The sequence below is a fragment of the Xyrauchen texanus genome, chromosome 12 (genome assembly GCF_025860055.1).
Source record: "Xyrauchen texanus isolate HMW12.3.18 chromosome 12, RBS_HiC_50CHRs, whole genome shotgun sequence".
In the NCBI taxonomy this organism is placed as follows: Eukaryota; Metazoa; Chordata; class Actinopteri; order Cypriniformes; family Catostomidae; genus Xyrauchen; species Xyrauchen texanus.
The window spans coordinates 40,257,247-40,284,515 of record NC_068287.1 but is presented as its reverse complement, the minus strand read 5'-3'; the positions used below and the strand labels follow the sequence as shown (position 1 = coordinate 40,284,515).

Genomic DNA, 27,269 nt, shown 5'->3' with positions numbered 1-27,269 from the left:
TCTTCTATAATATTTATATATTTTTTTTATATTTATATTTATTTATTTACTTTAAAATACATCATTATGTCATCGTTTTTGGTTTTTTTTTACTATAGGAATTTATCCAAATTTTACCTCTCACCTCTCCCAATTAAAAACCACTTCTCTAATGCTAGTGAGGTGAGATCATACCATAGTCACTTTAATTCTGAGGCTCTGAGATTTTCCTTGGGCTCTGACCGCATGTGGAAAAATGGTAGTGATAGACTGATATATCGACCAGATGATTACTTGACTGTTATTTGGCTGTGATGAGGAGGAGGGCTCGGCCGGGCCGGAACTGCCGCATCCGACTCTGCTCTATCCCTCTCCTTGGCTGATTTGCCGATTGGGGGCCAGCCATGTGCGCTCACGGCCTGGCCCCCCCCTCCTCCTCGTCACATTGGCCATTTTGCGATTATCATCATCAGCTGATTAAAGAAAGCGTAAAACTTTCCCTTCCTTCAGTTCTACAATCTACCAATAGATTTGTCAATGGATAGTAAACCATTTCTGTTTTCAAGGTTTTTAGTGAAGTTTAAGCAAATCTGAATAAATATTATATAAAGTAGGCTAAGTGTTCGTTTCACTTTATACATTTTATGTACACCTTATTTGCTGTTTTTCAATAGTATTATGTATATTTTGGTATTTCTATGTTGGCCATTGTCCTTCCTTCTCTGTAGATATCGGTCTTATCATCATCAGCCGTTGGAAAACCCATATCGGTTGACCACTAAAAAATGCATTGAAATGCTTCAGGTTTAACACAGGAAAACAGACTGAAACACAGATTTATTGCTGTGCATTCAGCAGCAGATCCTGTTTGGAATTTAAATGACCTCCCACCCAAGTGGCCTTCATACTAATGTAGTTCCTCATGGCATGAATGTAATTCAAATCAGGTCTTCCAAATATTTAACTAGCTCTTTCCGTTGTCTGGATACACATATACTTTATATTGGAGGTATTAAAAAGAGTTCTTTCATACTTATTTTAGGGACGTGGATTTGTTTTTCACAAATGGCACATTGATTGCCATATGTATTATGCCAGTATGATGTCATGACATACAAAAACGTAATGTGATCAATAAATTTCGTTTAGTTTAAAGGTAACACCTATAAAAGGAAATTATGCTTGTGGTCTGCTTGTCGGTCAGTTCATATCTCAAGGAGCCTGCTTATCAGTCAGGTTTCATAAATGTCATATGATCAGGAAAATTACCTTCCTTTCCAGAGTGACTAAATCAGAAGTAAAAATCGATTTTTTTTTTATTTACATCTCTTTCTTGACTCATTATTTGGTTGGATAGCCAATAGTTAAGATTAAATATGGTTATTTTAAAATTAAAAATCCAAAATAGCTGTATTTATTATTTCTGAGATGATAACTGCACACCACTCGTTAAAATAAACATGCATGTAGTCTGTTCATATGACAATATGTACGACCAACATTATGGGGTCATGTGACAACAATGTAGCATACGTTTGACATTTTTATCATTGCAGTCATTTTTATTTTATTTAATTGTTATCCCCTTTTCTCCCCAGTTTGGCATGCCCAGTTCCCCAATGCTCACTAGGTCCTCATGGTGGTGCAGTTGCTCACCTCAATCCGGGTGGCGGAGGACAAATCTCAGTTGCCTCCGCTTCTGAGACAGTCGGCCCACGCATCTTATCACTTGGCTTGCTGAGGATAACCCATGTGACTCTACCCTCCCTAGCAACCGGGCCAATTTGGTTGCTTGGGAGGCCTGGCTGGAGTCACTCAGCACACCCTGGATTCAAACTCGTGACTCTGGGGTTGTAGTCAGCCTCATTGCACACTGAGCTACCCAGGCCCCCATTATCATTGCAGTAAATTGATACCAAGTATGCATTTGGTGTATTTGCAAATCTAGTTAATTATCCAAAATGCAAATTCCATGAATTTACATTCATTTAATAAATGTATGCATGAGTTGAAAAATGCTTAACTTAAACACAAAGCTCCAAACTCCAATACATGCAATCCAAAAGATGAACAGGCATTGGCAAATCCCATCCAGAGGGGAACTAAGAAATGCATCAAGCATGCTTGATAAAACTCTATTTCACAATACACCAAGCAAGTGGCAGTGTTTTAATTGCAGTTGGATACCATGATGCACGTGTGTATGTGGTCAAGGGGAGCATGCCCCCTGCCCCCAGCCTACTCACACACACTGCAAAGTCTAGCGAGGTCTTTACACCAAACAAGTTTTTGCATCTGTCTGTGCTATTTTTCACTGTAAATACATGCTAGATGGATGTCTTTGACCGTTGCGCTGCCTCTCAATGTTTTTGCAGTGTCTTGCACAGGAGCATCGTGTTTTTAGATGCTGCGTCAAAATAAAATATAATGCAGAACTTCTTCAGTCTGAACAGCCTGTTAGGAAATTGCAATGAATGATAGTTAAAACCATAGCAACATTTTAACATCTAACATTTAAGCATCAGCTAAATTTTGTAATATAAGCTAAGTAATATTAGCGATTGTTTATGTATTATCAAACTGTCGTCAACAGATACACTCGCTGCGTCCAAATATCCATACTTCCCTACTATGTAGTGTGCCAAAAAAAGAATGCCAATGGAGTAGTATGTCCGAATCCTCAGTATTCATAAAATAATAAGCAAGAAATACCCGGATGACCTACTATTTCAAGCGAGATTCTGAACTGTGGATGAAATGGACACTTTACTATCCCATAATCCTCTGGGAGCTGGGGAGATGTCACATTCAAAATGCTGGATTTAAAAGACCAGAACAGAGTTGGACGGCTCTTTTCAACTGTAAGTGATAGACAGTATTTACCAAGAACGTAGTTTCTTTTGTTTAAATGTTGCTTGTTCAAAAAAACCTGAGTAGATTATTTTTGCGGTTGTTGTTATTACGTCATATCTTTAGGTCATGGGTCAATATACCCACGTCCCCAGATTAAGTAAATCCGGAACCTATTCATAATACTCACATGTATGCACATGTATGAACGTATTGTTTAACTGGCAGAGAAGTGCGTCTTTCATCAAATGCAGTATATACTCTGACTCTTTGTTTATGTTTTGTTTTTAACAGCACTCTCTGAACCATTGTGTGGGTTTCCTTTTAGACCGCTGGGGCTTTTTTGGGAGTGAATTCAGTTGTAAATTATGAAACTCTGAAGAGGAGTGACAACCATATTTAGCTGCAGTATGCATAAACCTGGTCTTATGACTTAAAATGTAGGCTTAACCCTATTGCGTTTGGGTCATTTTTGACCCAGGAGAGACAGAGAATCATTTTTAAATACCACATACTGTAGTTTTTAGAACGGGACTATCAAGACTATCAAAATACACATAATAATGTTCTTTTTTTTTTTCAAATTTATTTCATCAAATTGATGTAACCATTAAAAAAAAAGTGACATCTTTTGAGTTTGCGGGTGAATTGTAACCCAGGCATCAATTGTGGCTTTACACATAATTTATTTTTGTACATCTATGAATTAAATGTTTTTCTTATAAACACTTCACTTACATTTAGACTCGTTTCCATACCCACACTCTTTGTTGTCTCTCACCTAGGACTGCATCTTGTTTACAAACATGCACATACACATACAGTCACACACAGACACACACACATTTCTGTACAAAACAGCAAACAACAAATCAACTAAATCAAAGTTACAACTGTCTAAAGGGGGTGTGGCGAGAGCAAAAGATCATGTATACATTAGTTTAAATAGGGCTTGAAAGAGGAAATTGTCCACATTTTATTCTGCAGCCTTCTGATGCCGAACCAGCTTACAGCAAACTCACACATCAACATTTGTCAGTTCAAGCAAGTAAATAGAATAGATTTGGCATAAAATCATATTAAATAAGTATGAATGTTGTATACTTGAGCTGTAAATTTGTTTTGATGATGTTTATTTGAAAAAGTATACATTGGTATCAGAACTTTTGACCACCAAGTTTTATTGAGCAGATGAGTAATAGGAAATTCATTCAAATTCTCACATTAGATGTTAATATAAATTGTATATTATGTTATATTTAGATAAAATTGAATAGAAAGTGATAAAAAAAAAAGATGTCTCAACATGTATTACACTGGTTGTGCTGTAGTTAATGGATATTTTGAAATGTCAAAACATTTCTACATTTTATTATAAAAAAGGGCATATTAAATAATAACTTTTAGATCTGTCAGTTAACATGGAAAAAAATATAAATATTTTTACATGTATGAACAGTTAAGGACCTATTAATGACATACAATATAGGTTTCGAGGAAAACCATTGGGTTATGAATGATTTATATGTATACAAATGTATTTTTAGCATATTCTCAAAGTAATTAAGCTTGCGGTGCTCTTATTTACGGTGAGGTTTCTTCTCTATGATTCTTGGAAAAATGTAATGTATACTCACACTAATGTAAAGTGCAATATAGAATAAAGTAGTTTTATTTTTAAGATGGGGTGTACTAAGTGCGATGGCAGCAGCCTAAGCTGGTTTAAGATGGTCTAGCTGGTCTTCTAGTGGAGTGTTTATCATTGCCTTAATAAATTCAGTTTGATGTACTGTAAACTTTTTGAGAAATCCAGTCTGCTCTGAACCACACACAATCTTAGTTTAGGTTCTCATACAGTTGAAGTCATTTTTTAACCACTCCACAGATTTCATATTACAAACTATAGTTTTGGCAAGTCGTTTAGGACATCTACTTTGTGCATAACACAAGTAATTTTTCAAACAATTGTTTACAGACAGATTGTTTCACTTTTAATTGACTAAATCACAAATCCAGTGGTTCAGACGTTTACATTCACTAAGTTAACTGTGTCTATAAGCAGCTTGGAAAATTCCCAAAAATGATGTCAAGCTTCTGATAAGATAATTGGCTAATTGAAGTTAATGCGTGTACCTGTGGATGTATTTTAAGGCCTACCTTCAAACTCAGTTCCTCTTTGCTTGACAACATGGGAAAATCAAAAGACATTTGCCAAGACCTCAGAAAACAAATTGTGGACAAACACAAGTCTGGTTCATCCTTGGGAGCAATTTCCAAATGCCTGAAAGTTCCACATTCATCTGTACAAACAATAGTACTTAAGTATAAACATCATGGGACCATGCATCCATCATACCATTCAGGAAGGAAATGCATTCTGTCTCATAGAAATGAACGTAGTTTGGTGCGAAAAGTGCAAATCAATCCCAGAACAGCAGCAAAGGACCTTGTGAAGATGCTGGAGGAAACAGGAAGACAAGTATCTATATCCACAGTAAAACGAGTCCTATATCAACATAACCTGAAAGGCTGCTCAGCAAGGAAGAAACCAGTGCTCCAAAACCACCATAAAAAAGTCAGACTACAGTTTGCATGTGCACATGGGGACAAAGATCTTACTTTCTGGAGAAATTTCCTCTGGTCTGATGAAACAAAAATTTACCTGTTTGGCCATAATAACCATCGATATGTTTGGAAGAGAAAGGGTGAGGCTTACAAGCCAAAGAACACCATCCCAACCGTGAAGCATGGGGGTGGCAGCATCATGTTGTGGGGGTGCTTTGCTGTAGGAGGGACTGGTGCACTTCACAAAATAGATGGCATCATGAGAAAGTACATTTATGTGGATATATTGAAGCAACATCTCAAGATGTCAGCCATGAAGTTAAAGCTTGTTGCAAATGGGTCTTCCAAATGGAAAATTACCCCAAGCATACCTCCAAAACTGTGGCAAAATGGCTTACAGGCAACAAAGTCAAGGTATTGGAGTGGCCATCACAAAGCCCTGACCTCAATCTGATTTGTGGGCAGAACTGAAAAAGCATGTGCAAGCAAGTGGGCCTACAAACCCAACTCAGTTACACCAGTTCTGTCTGGACGAATGGGCCGAAATTCCCTCAACTTACTGTGAGAAGCTTGTGGAAGGCTACCCAAAACATTTGACCCAAGTTAAACAATTTAAAGGCAATGCTACCAAATACTAACAAATTGTATGTAAACATCTGACCCACTGGGAATGTGATGAAAGAAATAAAAGCTGATATAAATAATTCTCTCTACTATTATTCTGACATTTCACATTCTTAAAATAAAGTATTGATCCTAACTGACCTACAATGTTTTCTATGATTAAATGTCAGGAATTGTGAAAAACGGACTTTAAGTGTATTTGGCTAAGGTGTATGTAAACCTTTGACTTCAACTCTATTCTGTGTAACTGCAGTACTGCAGCATTGTTTGTTTTGAAGCGGCAATGGCAGCTGATATGTGTTTTTGAGGGATAAGTCATCCGTGGGTGAGCTGTAGCAGTAAATCGTAGAGAAGACTCCACATAAGTCTCTGACAGCTGGTGGCAGATAAACAGGCCTTTTCTTAACACTCTGAAACTCTCTCTATTTGCCTTTCCACCATACAGATCTGACAGGGGCCAATAGGGAAAGGACGCCCTTTCAAAAAAGCAATGTGATGATGTGGAGTATAGTTTTCAATCCAAAAAGCATTAGTATTTATGCAGTGTTGGTGATCTTATGAGAAGGCAAAATGTAATAACTTCATAGACAAAGCATTAAAAACATAAAACCTTTGTTTAAACTCATTTAAGGTAGACAGACTGACTGCCTGTCAGCAAGGGAACAGAGAACAAGCCCATGTGCCGTGATGAGAGACTGGACTTGAAATCACACATTCTGTAAATGGTTGGCATGGATGATGCAATGAATTGAAATTGAGATTTTGTGAGCATCAGTTTCCGTAGCTAGAATAATTCCTCCCAAGTGAAACTTTGTGCTTCCTTTTCCCTGTGACATCACTTCCGCTTACATTTTACTTTCTTTTAGGCTCATTTAAGCAATACAATGGCTAAGTGCATATATCTATATTATTTTACTTTTGGTCCCACTTTATATTAGGTGTCTTTAAAGGTGCGTACACACTGCCAGCGACTTCGCCGCTGCAGGTCGCCAGTGGCCGGCGGTGAAGTCGCTAGTGGGTGTTCCCACTACTGGTTGCCTAGTAACGTTTATAAATGACATTCACGAATGTCATTCCATTGCTGTTGACAGCGAATCTCTTTTCTTGCCACTAAAAACAAACATTTTGGAGGGAAAAGACTAAATATAAATGGAATCAGTACATAAAATGCTTTATATCAAAGATGAATGAGAAACCAGGCGTGCTGTTTGCGGCGGTCTGTCTGGGTCCATAAAATCCCTGCGATCTCAGATACACCTTTCCACGCAGTATTTTTCTTTAAAATGTCCTTGTACGTGGGAAGAGACATATCATAGAGCACTGGACAATTAGCTTTTCATCCATCTTTCCGTTACTGCAGGAGCTGAGAGAGAGAGAGAAGGATCACGTGAGCTCTCCCGTCGTCTCTCCTATTGGCTGTCGCTTCCGTTAGTCGCTCCAAAGTTGAACTTTTCTCAACTTTGTCGCGTCGCTGGACACGCCCACATCTAGCGCCAACGGTCGCGACAGCTCGTGTCGCCGGAAGTCTGTGCTCGCATTGAAAATGAATGGTATTGAGTCGCTGTCGCGCGCAATGTCGCTGGCAGTGTGTACGCACCTTAACTACTATGTACTAACATTAAGATATATACAAAACAATGTATTTATTGTGCAACTCCATGTTGGCCTGCAAAGTTCTCACAAGATTCACATTTGCTGCTGCTGAGGTAGAGATCATGTCAGGGTTTGGGGTAGAGTTAGGGTTAGGTTTAGGGGTTCGATTAACAGTGTAACTACAGATGTAATTAAATGCAGGTACTTTAAATGGAAGTACAATACAACAACACATATGAACATAATAAGAACATTGTATCAAATGTACATAAGTACATAGTGATTAAAGGCACCTAATATAAAGTGGGTCCATTGTTGTTTCAGTCTTTCGAACTGTCCAGTTTTTCATTTTTTCCTGTCGTTTTTCCTCTTCAGGTCATCTCTGACGTGCCCTCATTGTCTTAAGCAGAGCAACACATTTGATCCTTTTCTGTGTATATCTCTCCCTATTCCTTTAAGACAGACAAGGTGAGTAAAATTCAATGCTGCATATGTAGGTTCAGGGTTTTTGTGGTTGTTGATTTGCCTTTTTGCCCCTTTTTACTCAGAAACAATAAGGCATTCAAACAGTAATTTTGTGGCACACATACCCCACCCTATATTAGATGGATTACAAATGGGAAATCCTGAAGTATTGAAGGAAACAAAACATTTAAACTCTCACAAACACAAAACTGTTGTTCCAAATACAGTATAATGTCACTGATCAAATTATCCATATCAGATATGCACACAAACTAGAGGTAAACATCCTTCAGTGTATCTATAAAGTTTTTATGCTTTATTTCTGTTGTTTATGGCAGAACAAATGTCCACACTTTCATGTAAGGTGTAACTGTTTGGGTTGTGGCACTTTCTAATACGGTCGTGAGTGGTCGTGGTGTAGTGGTCTAAAGCACATAACTGTTAATCAGAAGGTCGCTGGTTCGATCCCCACAGCCACCACCATTGTGTCCTTGAGCAAGGCACTTAACTCCAGGTTGCTCCGGTGGGATTGTCCTTGTAATAAGTGCACTGTAAGTTGCTTTGAATAAAAGCGTCTGCTAAATGCATAAATGTAATGAAATAAGCCATAGCAGGAAAAAGGAGTACGCCATTTCAAAAACATGAAAAATGTCAGTTCCATCAGATCATAACCACCATGCACTTCAATTGAACACGATACAGAATTTGAGATGTGGTAGAAATGACTGTGAATGTGGTCAGAGTGACACATTGAATTACACTAACAAATATCAAACAAAATCTCAAGCCTGCGTTTGTACCGCTCAATCGATGATATTTTGATAGATGTTACTAGATTTTGAGATGTTAATACCTTAAGATCATAAAAGGATGTTTTCTTTCTCGGCAGACCAGTCTGTGTGACTCTGGTGTTTAGTAAAAAAGGGCAGCGGTATCTGCGAGTGGGTCTCGCTGTGCCTCTCTTCGGATCTTTGGCATGTTTGCGCAGGATGGTGGCAGATGAGGGCAAGATCTCTCCAGATCAGGTGACAGATGTGCACACAGTTGCACACAGACAGTCCTCATGCATGCAAATTACCTAACTACTCTTTCCCCTGACACTCTTTATAAAAAGTACCATGGTACAAGTGATGATATCAGGAGATAATATAATGATACTTTGACATAATACTGCACCATGGTACTGAATAATTACCATGTTCATGTACAATTGGTATTTACATAAGGGACTTCAAAGAATACCATGGTACATGCTCCAAAAACATGGTATTACCAAGGTACCATTTACATACAAGTAATACTGTATATACATACAACTATACATCATGAGAGCATTATCGACTTTTAATGGATAATGTCATTTTGTAATGTATTTTTCATGTCCTAACTGTAATAGATGTTATGGGTATTTATAAATGTGATTATTTAAATAGCTTGACAAACCAATGTGCTTCAAATATGTGAATTTAGTTTTGAAGGAAGTTTCCTGACACAATAATGTCATTTTAATCAGTTTGTAATTCTTAATGTTCTGTACTACTAGGTGATATTGACTGAGATCTACACAACAGGCTTCCAGCGTTCTTTCTTTGATGATGATGACATGACCAGCATAGCAGAGAGCGACATCATTTATGCCTTCCAAGCTCCGCCCCTTTACATCAGGGGTGGATCTGCACGAATCTCAGGTAACTGTGTGCAAATACTGTTGAGAATGTCTTTGTCTCAGCACTACATGCATGTATTAAGGAATGTTTTACATTTTTATATATAACCACAACATAATAACAATAATTATGCTTCTGACAGTATAAATCATACTGTGAAAAAAATCCCATAGACTTACATTGAGAACGCAACACATGGCGACTTTGCATGGGCATTTTCTTAAGTCAGTGTAGAAATCTAGTTGGGTTTTCCAATGGCTTCAGGTGATTTTCTGTGGCAGTACCCTGTGCATTTGATATATGTGGAGAGCAGAGGTGTTTAATTAAGAATCTCACTGAGTTTCTCCTGAGAGATCGCGTCAAACACACTCATAAAGATAGCTTGGTAGGGCTCATCGAGTGAGAAAACAAAGATTGCACATGCATACCTACAGTACGTTAAGTCAGCACAGGTCTGGGGAGTGGTGGTGGCGTAGTGGGCTAAAGCGCTGAGCTGGTAATCAGAAGGTTGCTGGTTCGATCCACACAGCCACCACCATTGTGTCCTTGAGCAAGGCACTTAACTCCAGGTTGATCCGGGGGTGATTGTCCCTGTAATAAGTGCACTGTAAGTCGCTTTGGATAAAAGCGTCTGCTAAATGCATAAATGTAAATGTAGGTCATTCTGATGCTTTTCACATTCTTCATTTTGAAATCGGATATGAGAAGACCTTGAGATTTAATGCTGGGAAACACAGGCGTAATTATGTTCACCCATAAAACCGTCCCACCTTGATTAATCACTGAGGAGCCCTCCATGGGTCTGTGATGAAACATATAGCCTCCCTGCTGTAATATGTTCCTATCATGTAACTTGTCTCTCTTATCATCACAGACTAGTTGATTTCAGATAAATCATGAAGAGTCATTGGCCAGTGTTTATGCAAATGATAGTGGATTATTGCAAGAGGTTTGATCAGTAGCTAGATTAAAAATATATTTAATAAATGGAGAGAGGTGCATATATTTCCTCAGTATACACTAAATGAAAGGCCCAACTGTCTAGGTGCTCACTTGGATGACACCAATGATTGAGACTTACTTCATTATGTTTGAATTGTAGTTGAAAAAGGCCTATTTTTTATAAAAAATGTAAGAAATTTGAATGGTTGCATGCACAGTGATGATTAGTTTGGACAAAACTTTATTCAACAAAAATAAGATATACAAGGAATTTGGTACAAATGCAAACACTTTACCAGTGAAACAAGTAAAACAAATGGAATTGAAATCCTCTGGTTATTAATTGTAGAATTTTGAACCTTTAACAAGGGATGCACCAATAAAAAATATGTGTGCCAATACAGATTATTTTGAAAAACATCTGCCAATATGATAGCGATAGTTTTGGGGTTTGCTTAGAATCACTGATATATTACACATCATCGAAAGAAATTTAAGTTATATTACAAAATTTGTGTGTCGATACTGATGTCTGATTATTTAGACCAACATATACAGATACCACACTACAATACAGATAGTTTGGTGGATCTGTTTGTTTACTTCCTTGTGACAAATCACTGATAATTTACAAAACTTTCAAATAAATTTTAATAACTAATTTTGTGTGCCGATAGCCGATAATTTAAAACACCATCTACCGATATGATACAGATAGTTTGTAAGTTCTTCTGTTTTATACTACCTTGTTTTAAATGACTGATAATTACACAACTTTTAACAAAATTTATATAACAATATTTGTGTGCCGATACCGATATCCGATTCCCTCTCGAGAGGTCTCTCCTATTGCGTAAGTAGCTTACGCTATGGGAAAACTCAGTTTCTCGAGAAATATTGAAGTCTTCATGTAAAACGCATTGCAGCTGCACAGCAGACAGCAATGAGCGAGGCAGCTCAGTCATTGGCTGTGCTGCGGCAACTTGCTCGAACCATTGACGGGGCGACTCTGAACGCGCGACCAATGAGCGCGCGCTTCGCGCCCGCGCGCTCAGAGCCAGCCAAGATTAGCATGGCTAAGGCTATATATTAGGCGCCCCGTCATGAGAGTTCCTTAGATTTAATCTCCTTCAGCGAAGACCTTCTCTTTGCTGGATCCTCCGGATTGTTGGAGTCTTTTCACCCGCCGTTGACAAGCCTACAGCAGGACTGCTAAGAGGACGCCGGCGCCTTCAGCCGCCTTCGAAGCCTTCTGCTACGCCATCCGGCGCGCATCACTGATATCCTTTTTACTTACAAGTGTTCGCCTCTGCGACGCTTTTGATTTAAGTAAAAGAGCAATTTTCGAGGCGTTGTTCCAAATGCCTTTAACCTGCGCCTCGTGCAGAGGCCCTCTTCCTGACGGGGACCGTCACGTTATCTGCACTCGCTGCCTGGGACCTGACCACGCAGAAGCTGCTCTCATTCAGGGCGGATGCCCCGAATGTGACTCCCTGGGCCTCGCCGAGCTGCGCGCTCGCTTTGCCGCCTTCGCCGCAAACGAGCCTGCTTCCACCGTGCTGCCGTCTCCTCCGTTCGAGCCGCGCAAGAAAAAAGCGCCGCTCACAGAGGCTGCCAGAGCACGCGGAATTCAGTGACGTCACGCCGGGCCAGTCCCCGCGTGCTTCACCACTACCCAAGATCTCCCCGCCGCCAGTCCATTTCACGCAGGCGGACCAGCACCCCTCCAACAGAGCGGTGGGTCTCGTCTCGTTCGGCGCGTCAGGGGACGACGGTGAAAAGGATGACAGCCTTTCTATTGACGCTGCATCCGACGACTGGCCGGGCTCGGCCTTCGACCCCGCGCCGTCGACATTAGCGGACACGAGCACGGGCACCAGCATGGATTCTGAGATCGTCCGCATCCTGTCCAAAGCCGTGGAAGACCTCGGGCTCGACTGGTCTTCTCCGGAAGAACCCGCCCACAGCCGGCTGGACGAGTGGTTCCTGCAGGGGCGCCGGCAGGCCCCTCGACAGAGACCCTCCCCTTTCTTCCCCGAAGTTCACGACGAACTCACAAAGTCGTGGAAAGCCCCGCACTCTGCTCGCCTGAAGCCTTCTTTCTCTTCCTCGCTCTCCTCGGTGGACGGCGCGAGAGAAAGAGGCTACGAGGAACCCGCCCTCGAGGAGGCTGTGGCCAACCATCTGTGCCCACCCTCCACCGCTGGATGGAAAGCCAAAGCTTCTCATCCCTCGAAGCCCTGCCGATCCACCTCAGCTATCGCCGGCCGCGCATACGCCGCCGCCGACCAAGCTGCGTCAGCGCTTCATTCCATGGCTGTTCTACAAGTTTATCAGGCCAAACTTCTCCGCACCATGGACGAGTCGGGACCTGAACCTGAGGCTTTCAAGGACCTGCGCAGCGCCACTGACGTAGCCCTGCGAGCCACAAAGGCCACCGCCCAATCCATCGGCCGGGCCATGGCTAACCTGACTGTCCTTGAGCGCCATCTGTGGCTGACGCTAACAGAGATGAAGGACGCGGATAAGGCGCCATTTCTTGACGCGCCTATCGCTCCAAGCGGCCTGTTCGGACCAGCGGTAAAAGAGTTTGCTGAACGCTTCACTGAAGCTCGGGAAGGATTCGCAGGCTATGCGTCACTTCCTGCCCAAGCCCTCCAGCTCGTCTCAGAGCTGCCAGAGACCGCCTCAGCAGCAGCAGCGAGCCAGGGCAGCGCCTCCCGTCTCCCAGCCAAAGAGCAGACCTGAAACGGACGCTCGACGCCGCTCGCATTCCGCTAACCGAAGGAAGCCGCCTGAGCAACGGGGTCCTCGGCCCAAGATCGTGCTGAACCCGGAGCCTCGTAAGTCTTCCTAGCAATAGGAAGAAAAAGAGAGAGTGCGTGTCTCGCAAAAGCCGGACAACTCTCTCTAAAACGTGTGAAACATTACCCAGTCCCCTTACAGGCAGCTGGAAATGTCTGTACAGCAGTCAATGGGCCAGTCACAGAACTCGCTCACCTGCAATCAAACGCCGTTTTAACGGCAACACACAGAAATCACAAAAAGAGTCATTTTCTGCCTGTGTCACTAAGGGGTCACGTGTCCACACTAAAGTGCGCATTCCCACGTATCAATACTGTCCAAACAGTGCCGAATACTTCCCCAGCTCCAGCTGGACGCACCATATATGTAGATCGTGTGCCTATTGTCATGTATGCACCACTACACGCAAGCACTGTTCCCACAGTTATAAACACTTCCCCAGTAAAAGCGGGAAATACTATAAAGGTAGCGGGCGTGCCTACTGTCCTGCATGCACCCCTACACACAAACACTGTATGCATAGCCAAAAACCCCCCGCCGCGAGCGGGAGGCTTTATGAAAGTGGCGCGTGTGCATACTACGGTATATGCACCCCCACCCATAAGCACTGCCCATACAGTTTCAAACAGTTCTCTGTCTCATGCCGCAAGCATCACAGATGCGACGCGCGAGCCAAGAAACTCCCCGCTAAGAGCGGGAAGCTTTATGAAAGTGGCGCGCGTGCCTATTACAATGTATGCACCCCCACCCGTAAACACTGTCGATACAGTTTCAAACATTTCTCTGTCTCATGCCGCAAGCATCACGGATGCGACGCGCGAGCCAAGAAACTCCCCGCTAAGAGCGGGAAGCTTTATGACAGTGGCGCGCGTGCCTATTACGATGTATGCACCCCCACCCGAAAACACTGTCCATACAGTTTCAAACATTTCTCCAGCTCATGCTGCGAGCATTTCGGAGATAGTGCGCGTGCCTGTAATCTCACACGCACCCCTGCACTCGGCACTCAACAAGGCTGCTCAGCGCGCGCCCGCACCTCTGACAGCTGTAAGCTCAGAGTTAGCACAAGGCAATTTGCCGGTGGGGCCCATACGTCACTGCGACACGCCCCCAGCCAGCATTCAGCCCATATCTGTGCGAGCAAAAGCCTGGGAAAAAATCCCGACATGCCGAAATGGGTTTTGAACATAATAAAACACGGTTACTCGCTTCAATTCGCTCGCAGACCACCCCGCTTTTCAGCGGTGGTCGAGACGAAAGTGAGGAGAGATGTGTCACATGTTCTACGCACCGAGGTGCTCAAACTAATAGAGAAGGGCGCTATAGAAACTGTTCCTCCCTCTATGAGCGAGGCAGGTTTTTACAGCCGCTATTTTCTCGTCCCGAAAAAGGACGGTGGCCTCCGCCCCATCCTAGATCTCAGACATCTGAACAAAGCTTTAATGATTCGCTCGTTCAGAATGTTAACGACCAAACATATTCTCGCGCAAGTTCGCCCCGGGGATTGGTTTCTATCAGTGGATTTGAAAGACGCTTACTTTCACATTCTGATAGCGCCTCATCACAGGCCTTTTCTGAGATTCGCTTTCGAGGGACAGTCATACCAGTACACAGTACTACCATTCGGCCTATCATTGGCCCCCCGTACATTCACGAAATGTATGGACGCAGCACTTTCCCCCCTGAGACAGCGGGGAGTGCGAATACTGAATTACCTCGACGATTGGCTAATCATAGCACAATCAGAGAGTCAGTTAATGACGCACAGATCTTGGATTATCAGCCATCTAGAATGCCTGGGTCTGAGAATCAATTTTGCAAAGAGCGTGCTATCCCCCAGCCAGAATATCTCCTTTCTGGGAATAGTGCTAGACTTAGTGCAGATGACGGCGCGCCTCTCATCAGAGCATGCGCTCTCATCAGAGCGTGCATCGAGCCTTGCAACATCATTCAGACCGGGCGCGCGCCCTGTCAAACGATTTCAAAGGATGCTCGGTCTCATGGCCTCGGCATCAGCTGTACTCCAGCTAGGATTGTTGCACATGCGTCCTCTCCAACGCTGGCTCAAGAGCCGTGTCCCCACTCACGCGTGGCGCTCGGGCCACTTTTTAATCAGAGCAAATCACGGCTGTATAAAAGCCCTGACGCCCTGGAAAGCCTTCGACTGGTATCGAACCGGCGTGAGTCTGGGCGTGAACACACGGAGAAAAATGATCACGACAGATGCCTCCAAAATAGGATGGGGGGCCCTTTACGAGGGCAGGCCTGTCTCCGGCTTTTGGTCAAACCCGGAAAAGCGCCTACATATAAACTGTCTGGAAATGAAAGCGGTCGCCTTGGCTCTCAGAGCCCTGCTTCCGTACCTGAAAAACGAACACGTCCTGGTCCGAACGGACAACATGATGGTAGTATCGTATATAAATCGCCAGGGTGGACTCAGGTCGAGCTCCCTGCACTCTATGGCCAGGGAGCTCATCTCATGGTCACAGCACCACTTGCGCTCGCTGAGAGCAGCGCATGTGCCAGGCGTCCTGAACCAGGGAGCGGACATGCTGTCCAGAGACAAGGTTCTCCCAGGAGAATGGTCTCTTCACCCCTGACGGTTCAGTGGTTATGGCAAACCTTTGGCAATGCGGAGGTCGACCTCTTCGCCTCCAGGGAAAATGCGCACTGCCCCCTTTTCTTCTCAAAGAGCACGGACGCGCTCACCCAAGTGTGGCCGAGCCGCCCCTTGTATGCTTTTCCCCGATCGCGATGCTACCTCAGGTCATCAGTCGGATCAGGGAAGTGAAATGTGCAGTGCTCCTGGTAGCCCCTCTCTGGAAAAACCAGATGTGGTTTCCAGAACTGATGCAGATGATGCAATCTGCCCCATGGCCGATTCCGCTGAGGCTAGACCTCCTCAGGCAGGCCAACAGGATGATTCTTCATCCCCGCCCCGATCTGTGGGCCCTCCATGCATGGCCCCTCAACGGGTTCCCGAGAACCTCCCCAGTGGAGTTTTGAGGACCATCACGGAGGCGCGAGCGCCCTCTACGAGACGCTTATATGCCCAAAAGTGGAAAGTGTTCAGTGACTGGTGTGATACCAAGAGCTTGAACCCCAAATCGTGCGAGATACCAAGTGTACTCGCCTTTTTGCAAGAGCTGCTGGAGGCGGGCCGCACACCCTCCACGCTCAAAGTCTATGTGGCTGCCATAGCGGCATCACACAATCCTGATAAAGGACGTTCATTAGGGAAAAACGACCTAATCATTCGTTTCCTAAGAGGCGCTAGGAGGATGAACCCCCCTCGCCCCCCCCTCGGTGACGATCTGGGACCTGGCCACGGTCCTGGACGCACTCAAGAGTGCCCCGTTCGAACCTCTCCGAACCGTGCACCTTAAACAGCTCTCGCTCAAAACTGCGCTCTTGCTGGCGCTCTCATCACGCGCTGTCATCAAACGCTGCTTGCCTGGAATTTGGACCTAACGACTGCAGAGTTGTCCTTAGGCCAAAGCACGGGTATATTCCTAAAGTGCTCTCCACACCCTTCAGAGTACAGGTGATATCTCTGGCAGCGCTATCGTCCCCAGCGGACGAAAGCGACGCTAATTTACTCTGCCCGGTCAGGGCGCTCAGAGTATGTTTGGAACGTTCTGCCCCGTTCAGACAGACGGAACAATTATTCGTATGCTTTGGCGGCCGCACTAAAGGTCTCGCAGTTTCAAAGCAAAGAATATCGCGCTGGATAGTGGATGCTATAGCGCTGGCTTATGAAGCCAAGGGCCTTCAATGCCCCTTAGGCGTCAGAGCTCACTCTACGAGGAGCATGGCCTCCTCGTGGGCGTGGTCGAGTGGGATACCCATTGAAGATATTTGTGCGGCGGCAGGCTGGGCCTCGCCTTCGACATTTATCAGGTTTTATAACCTACAGGTCCCCTCATTGCATTCCAACATTCTATCAGCCTGACTGTAGAATGGACTGGAGTATGTATATGCTGAGCATTATCTCCTCCCTTATAGGTCCGTCTCTGACTGACTTAGAGGATTATTTATGCATATCAATACATAGAAAAATCAGTACATAAGTTATGTGCTTGTGTTTTTACAATGAGCGCCCTACCATGGACCTCCTTGGGGCAAAAGCGCTCTGTATTTTCCCATTATATAGCTCGCCGTTGGCCGGCTTGTTGGATAATCACTTTGCTTTAAGGCTCAGGCATCCGCCTCTGGCTTTATAGAGCGAAGTCAGCACGCACAGCGTTTTGCATGGTGTTCCCATAGCGTAAGCTACTTACGCAATAGGAGAGACCTCTCGAGAGGGAACGACTCGGTTACTAACATAACCTCGGTTCCCTGAGAGGAGGGAACGAGTATTGCGTAAGCTGCCGTGCTTGTGCTTGGTCAGTTCGCTTCAGTCGATTGAACCTAAAGAACTCTCATGACGGGGCGCCTAATATATAGCCTTAGCCACGCTAATCTTGGCTGGCTCTGAGCGCGCGGGCGCTCATTGGTCGCGCGTTCAGAGTCGCCCCGTCATTGGTTCGAGCAAGTTGCCGCAGCACAGCCAATGACCGAGCTGCCTCGCTCATTGCTGTCTGCTGTGCAGCTGCAATGCGTTTTACATAAAGACTTCAATATTTCTCGAGAAACTGAGTTTTCCCATAGCGTAAGCTACTTACGCAATACTCGTTCCCTCCTCTCAGGGAACCGAGGTTACGTTAGTAACCGAGTCGTTATTTAGAACATCATCTACAGACATGATACAGGTAGTTTGTAAGTTCCTCTATTTTATACTACCTTGTTTCAAATCACTTATAATTACAAAACTTTGAAATAAATTTAATAATAACAAAATATCTGTGCCGATATCCGATTATTTAGAACATCGTCTACAGACACGATACAGATAGTTTGGTGGTTCTGGTTGTTTATTCCACCTTGTTTATAAATAAATGATCATTGATTACACAATATTGTTTAATATTGAACATCGTCTACAGACACGATACAGATAGTTTGGTGGTTCTGGTTGTTTATTCCACCTTGTTTATAAATAAATGATCATTGATTACACAATAAATGTCTAAATACATTTAAATAGTAGCTGTATTCTCTATGTCTCTACATTTATTATATGTTTCAGAGTAACTGGTCTTAGTTATGAACAAAATACTGAAACAAAAATCATATTATTAACTCACATTAAGATTCTTAACTCACATTAAATTAATTCTGGATAGCCTCTTATTAGACTCACACTAAATGTGTACCTATCCTTATAAAGTTATCTATACAGCGTTGGTTTTCAGTAGATGTTTTTATGTTTATGTTGTTTGTTTATGTTTTGTGTTGGAGGGGGGGGGAGCATAACCTTGAAGACCAGTGCCTGCAACCTCGATAAATTCAACTGGGTGCCTGGAAATAATTTTTGCATAAGTTCACTTCCATTTATTGTGTGTGTGTGAGCGTGTATTTATCACTTTGTGGGGACCAAATGTCCCCATAAGGATAGTAAAACCCGACATTTTTGACCTTGTGGGGACATTTTGTCGGTCCCCATGAGGAAAACAGCTTTAAAATCATACTAAATTATGTTTTTTGAAAATGTAAAAATGCAGATTGTTTTCTGTGAGGGTTAGGTTTAGGGGTAGGGTTAGGTTTAGGGGATAGAATATAAAGTTTGTACAGTATAAATACCATTATGTCTATGGAAAGTCCACATAAAACATGGAAACACAACATAGCATAAGTTCACTTCCATTTATTGTGTGTGTGTGTGTGTGTGTGTGTGTGTGTGTGTGTGTGTGTGTGTGTGTGTGTGTGTGTGTGTGTGTGTGTGTGTGTGTGTGTGTGTGTGAGCGTGTATTTATCACTTTGTGGGGACCAAATGTCCCCATAAGGATAGTAAAACCCGACATTTTTGACCTTGTGGGGACATTTTGTCGGTCCCCATGAGGAAAACAGCTTTAAAATCATACTAAATTATGTTTTTTGAAAATGTAAAAATGCAGAATGTTTTCTGTGAGGGTTAGGTTTAGGGGTAGGGTTAGGTTTAGGGGATAGAATATAAAGTTTGTACAGTATAAAAACCATTATGTCTATGGAAAGTCCACATAAAACATGGAAACACAACATATGCATGTGTAAGTGTCACGTGTGCGCATGTGTGTGTGTGTGTGTGTGTGTGTGTGTGTGTGTGTGTGTGTGTGTGTGTGTGTGTGTGAGATAATACACCCCACTGTGTTCAGTCTACCGTCTGCTGTGCTCCATTTTCATGTCTCCATCTGTCTCTCTCTCTCTCCTATCCTTGAGTCTCTCTCCTTGTTTTGTAGCTCAATACATTTTGACATTATTATGCCACATGGAAACTATAAATCTGAGCTCAGATCAGTGTTAGGAGTTGACCTCTACCTCTCCTTGGCTCTCTCTTTGTCTCCAGGGTTCCACCACAGTCTACCGTCTTCCCCGTGTGCCTCGTCCTCTGGGCCGGAGAGTCAGAGACTGGCTGCATCTGGAGCATTGTCCTCTGAGTTCCTCAACCAGGCTGATGGGATGCTAAAGATCTTACTGCTGGTTTGTAATGCAGCCGGAGTGGGACAGCAGGCAGTGAGGTACAGCGGAGCAAAAATCATATATTTTGCAGCATTCATGTCAATAATGAAACCTGTCAACAGAACATGTCATGGTAAACAGATTTTTCTTTGCAATTTTAAAATAGCCCACCAGACCATTCGTTAAAACATATATACAAAAATGGGTAATTCAGAAACGTCATGGTTACGACGTCATAAGGGAAATCATAAACGTTGCCATGGTCATGCTCTCGCAGTGAGAACATGAACCATCCACAAACGCTACCTCGTTGTGATCGCAACCCAGACACACGAGACAACGTTTGTGGCCGTCTGAAGCAGAGAGCACTCTACCACATCCAGGAACTACGCAGGGGCGGAAGGGCATCTTTACAAAGACGCGCCCTGAAAAGGATGTTCAACGCCAGCTGCGTATTGCTATTTACTTAATTAATATTTAATTAATATTTACTAGTATTGTAATAATCATGGCATGTACATATTCTGAGTGCAAGTTTAAAACTTTTTAACAGGGTAAGACTTTTTTAATGAGGAAAACATTAGTGCAACATGTAAAGCTGACTTGATCAAATATTGCTTTTGACAAGATTTCCGTCACCTTTTTAACTGTTGCTCTTAAAGCGTCTCGGAGATTCTTTGACATTTGTCGTGACAGAGCGATCCATCAGACAGACTTTTGAGAGTAACAGTTGCGAATGTGCAAGGTGTGAATGTCTGCAGAAATCTAATTTTGTTCCATGGCCTTTTCTGATGTTTCTCTTCACACTTTAATGGAACTGATAGAGAGGCAGCGAGAGAGTGTGCTTGGAACATATGGCTGTCTCTTATTGATGAGGTTGAGGGAGTAGGTGTCATTTTGAAGTGATATTTTCTTCATCTCTCTAAGGACTGACTCAAGTTATATTCCCATCATTGCAAAGTTAGAGTCTGGGAAGAACTAGATTTCACTTGTACAGTTATAGTACTGAGATCAATAATTGGGAATGTGAAATGTAGAACATGACTCATCAATTACACAAAAGGTTCCATACAAGTTAAAATTGTATCGATGTATATCATCGACAGGAAATAATTGTGACTCATCCCTTGGTTTGTAAAAACAAGCAAAAATCGTGTTTATAGCCATGCAATTACAATGGAAGTCAATGGGGCAAGACATTCCATTTGGCTTGAAAGATGGTGTGGTGGTGGCGTAGTGGACTAAAGCACATAACTGGTAATCAGAAGGTTGCTGGTTCGATCCCCACAGCCACCACCATTGTGTCCTTGAGCAAGGCACTTAACTCCAGGTTGCTCCGGGGGGGATTGTCCCTGTAATAAGTGCACTGTAAGTCGCTTTGGATAAAAGCATCTGCCAAATGCATAAATGTAAATGTAAAGAAGAAATGTGCAACTTGTATTTTTGTTAAGCACTAATTAAATCTTCCTTACAACAATGTGCGTTATTTTAGCTGCATAGTTGTCTGGGGGACTACTTTTCTAAGAGGATGCATGTCTGTTTATTTGGGTTTACCTCTCTATAAACAGCCACTTTCTGGTATCCTGTGGTGTCCTCTCTTTTGTTTGTTTTGTCTCCTGTATTAATTCCGCATGGGTCCTAGAGCAGAATTTTGGCTAGAAATATAATCACAACCCTCCTTCTGCTAAAACATTGTGTATTACAAGGACATTGTTGAGGACATTGGAATATAGATTGAGAATGTAATTTATATGATATTATATATCTAATTTATCATGTAATTATGGACTGTTGTACTGCATTTAAACACAAGAACACATAATAATATATATTAATATTATTATTATTAATATTTTAACATATTTAGAAAATACACTGTATGTAGTTTAACAGTGCATACATACAAATGTTAAATGAGCAAATGAAAATTAATTATTATACATTTTAATGAAATTATACTGTCTACCTTTATAGATTTGGCCCTCCATTTCTGATGAGAGATGACAGATCGGTGTCCTGGGACCAATTACAGCAGAGCATCCTCAATAAAATCTACTATCTAATGATCAATGGATCACAAGCACAGGTAACATCAACTTTATTACCATCACAAGTAATAGAGTTAATCAGAGATATGCATGCTCATGTTGAGATATACAGATAAAATGATAGTTCACATTCAAATTAAAATGAAAGTCATTATTTACTCACCCACAAGTCGTTCCACCCCTGGATGACTTTCCTTTTCCCGTGGAACACAAACTGAGATGTTAGGCAGAATGACAGCCTCAGTCACCATTTACTTTAATATTTTTCTATAGAATGAAAGTGAATAGTTTCTGATAGGGCTGTCAATGGATTACATTTTAAATCAAATGAATTACACGGTATGCCAATTAATTAATCTAATTAATCGCATATATAAATATTTATGGAGAAAGCCCCTCAAATAACCATAATAAAATTTTCAATGATTAAATAATTATAAACAGCATATAGATATTTAAAAAATAAAAATTCAGATACAGTGCATCCGGAAAGTATTCACAGCGCTACAATTTTTCCACATTTTGTTGTTAAAGCCTTATTCCAAAATGGATTAAATTAAATATTTTCCTCAAAATTCGACAAACAATACCCCATAATGACAACGACAAACAAGAACTTTGTTTAAAATATTTGCAAATTAATAAAAAATTAAAAATGAAAAAAATCACATGTACATAAGTATTCACAGCCTTTGCCATGACACTCAAAATGTATCTCAGGTGCATCCTGTTTCCACTGATCATCCTTGAGATGTTTCTACAACTTGATTGGAGTTCATGTACATGTACATGTGATCGTTTTTTATTTTTAATACATTTGCAAAGATCTCAAACAAACTTCTTTCACGTTGTCATTATGGGGCTTGTTTGTAGAATTTTGAGGAAAATAATGAATTTAATCCATTTTGGAATAAGGCTGTAACATAACAAAATGTGGAAAAAGTGAAGCGCTGTGAATACTTACCGGATGCTCTGTAATTAAAATGCATTATATTATTGTGGCAGACGAGTAAAGCATTGATATGGAAATCATCAATCAGTCTGAGATTTATTATAAGGGCTCTTCTAAGACACGACTATAGCATGGGCGTAGCCGGCGTTAAAAAGTTGAATTTGTCCCTCGCACTTTTCCAAGCTAAACCCATACCAAGTCCATATGGTGGATTTGTATACAGTATTCTACTATACACTGTGTTTTGTTACTTTGGGCTGATTGAGTGACCATCCAGCCAATCAAAGGTGAGTTTCATAAGCTGAAATAACCCTTACATAATAGGCCGTCAGTCTAATCAACACGGCTCCATTTATTTCTACAAAGTTGCTTTCAACTGCTCATTTATCCATGTTTTTATCAGCATTGATATTGATCTAAATTAATAATCTAGAGATGAGGAACACAAGTGAGAGTTTTTATCGGCATATTGTTCTTGATTGGCAGCATTACATGAAATGCACTGCAGAAAAAAAACAATCCTTCTTTTAAGCACACATTGTAAGTAGAGTTTATATCAGCCCAAGAGTCTTCATTAAGTTATGCTTTTAACATTATGTTTGTGAGGTAATAGTTTGTCGGTTGTTTTTGCCAATTTAAGCAGATAACTTGATCTGTGTAAAATATGTGAAGCTATCTTTAATATCAGCTCCTGTTTTTTTACCTCTATTTTGGTGTGCAGTCACAAACTGTAGGAAAAGATAGATCTGCTGTGTTCTTAGAACACTTGGGCATTTTACATGTTTAGTCAGTAGATAAGTAGACAAACTTTTTTATACAGTTTTTATGAAACTCATAATTATTATAAGACTATTATTGTTGTCTTTTGAAAATTGTCATGCTCAGCAGCTCACAAACTGTAGAGAAATTGTATATTTGTTTTGTTCTTCTAATGCTTAAAACTGCTACTAGTCTCTTTGTAGATCTATAGACATACACATTTTAAAGGAGTCATTTCACACAAGACACTCATTTGTCACCACCTTTTGGCATCACCAGAAATGGTCACTGAGTCTTTAAATGGATATGAATGAATTTTGGTGAACGTAGTCAAAACACTCGAGCCACATGGATACATTTAAATCCCACAGTTTAAATTTGGGGGCTTTTTATGGAAAATATTTAAATATATGTTATTAATTTGATAAAGTGATCTACATATCATGTAGTTAATTCATTAAATGTATTAATTAGTTGACAGCCCAAGTAAAAATACACAATTTTTGTATATATATCAGTGCAGACTTCGAACAGATGACTTCCTTCTTGTTTATACAAAGTTCTTTGAAACTGATATTTGTGATCTGAACCCAAGCAGCTCATCTCTGTTCCACAGATTTCTCTGTCTTTGACTGTTTTCCGGAGGGACTTTAGAATATGATGCTCAAAAGTGATTTGTTGGCTGCTAATCTCTCTGCAGCTCTGCTCTTGATACTATATTTAGTGTTGGGGTCCTTTGCCAAGCCCACAGTAAACTTTCAGCAAGCAGCACTGAGTGCATACCAAATAACCAAAGCCAGTCACAATCCAAGATTCTTAGCTTTCAGAGAATGAATGTTTGATAAAGGCTAACACAAGATACCATCACTTCCTCTGAAACATCACACTCCTTCCTGTCACTTTCTTGTGCTTTTGAGTAGTTAATGGCTGCCCCCTACTGGGTTTTGTTAGAAATACCAACCAACATAGACTCACTAGATCAGTCCAAATAATGGGTTTTCAATGGGGGTACATGAAGGACCCATAAGCAGATATATAGAACAGTGGTTCATGGTTTTGCTTGAGGATCCAGATTTTACATTAAAGATCAAGGAGCAACTTCAAGTAGGACCGGAGCCATATTTAGGGACCAGAATGTTGCTTTCTGAAAATTTAAAAATCTTGTTTTTAATTATGGCCAAAAGAAACAACATCTCATATAATTTGTGGTTGCCTCTGCAAAGTTCACAATATTGCTACAGCAAAATTAAAGTATTAATATAGTTGCACCTCAGCAGAAATCGAAAGTATTTTGTTAATGCTTTATTCTATTCTTTTGACCTTTTTCACTAAAGCCTCCACATATTTTTCAGAACTTCAGGGTGTTGTTCAAGATTCGTGTTGTGGGGGGATCGCCATCATATAGCTACTTAAATCCCCAAGATCGACGACCACTTTATCACCCTGCGGTGGACAGGTATTATTGTGTGAAACACCCTGACTTTATGCACCAAATGAAATTATAGATTCAGTTGAACACATTTCATATGACCTTTAGCACCAATACATAGTAAATATGTACACGTACAAGCATCATTACTGCATAACAGAGAATTAATGGAATTAAACATTCCTCTCGTTTATCTCAGCTTCAGTGCTGACACCAATGTTTATGGTCTACACTCTTTAAGGGGTGATGTTCATTATGATTTTAAAGTGTGCACGGGTAAATAAAGTCATTACCTTATCATCATATTTTCACAAATATCTTTTTGTCATGGCCTGGGGAGCACAAGAGGCTCATGAATATTAATCAAGGGCTCACAGTTGTGGAGATCTGCGTCATTAAAGACGACACTAATCTCATAATCATTTTAAAGCCTCCTTTGGAAATTCTCTTGACGATTCTCTCAGTCATATTCTGTGTGTGCTGTAATTACAGGTTTTTAGAAAAGTGTCCCACATTTTTACAAGCCAAAGTCCAGTTCCCTGCAGCATTTTGCACGCATTCATTTTTCATTCATGCTTAATAGTTTTAGAATCACTCACATTTTCTTTAATGTAAAAATCTAGTTTAAGTATCCTTTCTTTTTTTATTTTTGTTTAGTTTAACTTTACCCAAGCAACAATAGAAAGAACAGATAACTATTTATTGTGTTTGCATATTAATCTCTTACGTTCCTTGTTTACGAATAAGCAAATATTACCTCAAATAAATACATGTTAAAACATTAATAATATAAATAATATTTATGTTATGTTAATTTTATGTAAATATAAATAAATACCTATTTATGTAATTAAATAAATAATGTTATTATAATTCAATTAAACATGAATAACACATATACATAAAATATATCAATATAAATATTTATTGAATTAAATAATTTTATAATTTTCATATTTAATAGTTTTAGTATAGTTAGTAGTATTTGCAAAGGGAAGCCACACTGTTAGTATTGCTCAAGTATTCAACTCATCCCGCACAGTATAAATACTGTCCATCTTGAGGAGGAATGTTACTTTTCTAAGCGTTCATATTTACGATTTTCAGCTGTCAACACCATAAATAGGGACCACAATATCATTGAGATGAGATCACCTAGCTATAAATAACAATTATATTATATTCATATAATAATTTAATTTGATTTATATATAATTGAATGTAAATAAATACATATTTATTTAATTAAATCATTTTACTATAATGAATTTACAAATAAATAAGACATATAATTGAAAATAAATAAACAAAATATTTATTGAATTAAATAATTTTAAAAGAATTTACATTTTTAAAATCGTTACATTTGACCTTATCATGCTCTTACAGTATATCTGGTCGTAACCAGCCTGATCACTTACGTGTGGAACACTAAACATATATGTCTGTATTTGCATCTGTGAGAAAATCTGTAAACACAATCCCTTTGGATTGTTCTTAATCTCCTCAGGGCATTAAAGCTGTGCAGCTCAGGTGGACCTCCACATGTGAAGCTCATTGTTGAATGGGAGCACAGAATCAAAGACTGGTAATGTAATCTTTCGTGTCCCTTTACAATCGTAAGAAATAAGAAAGAACATTCTATCTGCCCCTCATTTTAAAGTATTTAAAAGAAACAAAGCTGGCGTGATGCTCCAATGACCCTGTGGTAATGGTGTGTGTGTGTGTGTGTGTGTGTGTGTGTGTAGTCTGTTTGGTAATATACAGGAGGAGGTGGTGAAGGATTCAGAGAGCGTTCGTACTCAACAGCAACACCACGTTCAACAGCACAGCTGCACACTGGACGAGTGCTTTGAGCTTTACACCAAAGAAGAACAAGTAATGAATACATAAACACACACAGCAAAAAGTCACATGGTTATAAACACAGTTGTGCAACAAAAATAAATCTTGAGGCCTGTTAACATTTAGAGGCAAGGTTGACATTCATTGTGTCTGAACCCTGAAAAATAAGGTTTCACAGGTGGTAAAGGGAGGTTTGTGTAACATCCTTT

At 41.0% G+C, this 27,269-nt stretch overlaps 1 protein-coding gene across 1 annotated transcript in view; it reads left to right on the top strand.

Moving 5' to 3' along the window:
• usp43b (ubiquitin specific peptidase 43b) overlaps nt 1–27,269 on the top strand; it is an 87,855-nt gene that overhangs the window by 45,140 nt on the left and 15,446 nt on the right. Inside the window, exons 4-11 of the mRNA XM_052138971.1 lie at nt 7,987–8,079; nt 8,966–9,101; nt 9,620–9,764; nt 19,915–20,086; nt 22,002–22,113; nt 25,139–25,242; nt 26,726–26,803; nt 26,964–27,093. Of these exons, the coding sequence (XP_051994931.1) occupies nt 7,987–8,079; nt 8,966–9,101; nt 9,620–9,764; nt 19,915–20,086; nt 22,002–22,113; nt 25,139–25,242; nt 26,726–26,803; nt 26,964–27,093 (970 nt within the window). The remainder of the gene's footprint in view (nt 1–7,986; nt 8,080–8,965; nt 9,102–9,619; nt 9,765–19,914; nt 20,087–22,001; nt 22,114–25,138; nt 25,243–26,725; nt 26,804–26,963; nt 27,094–27,269) is intronic.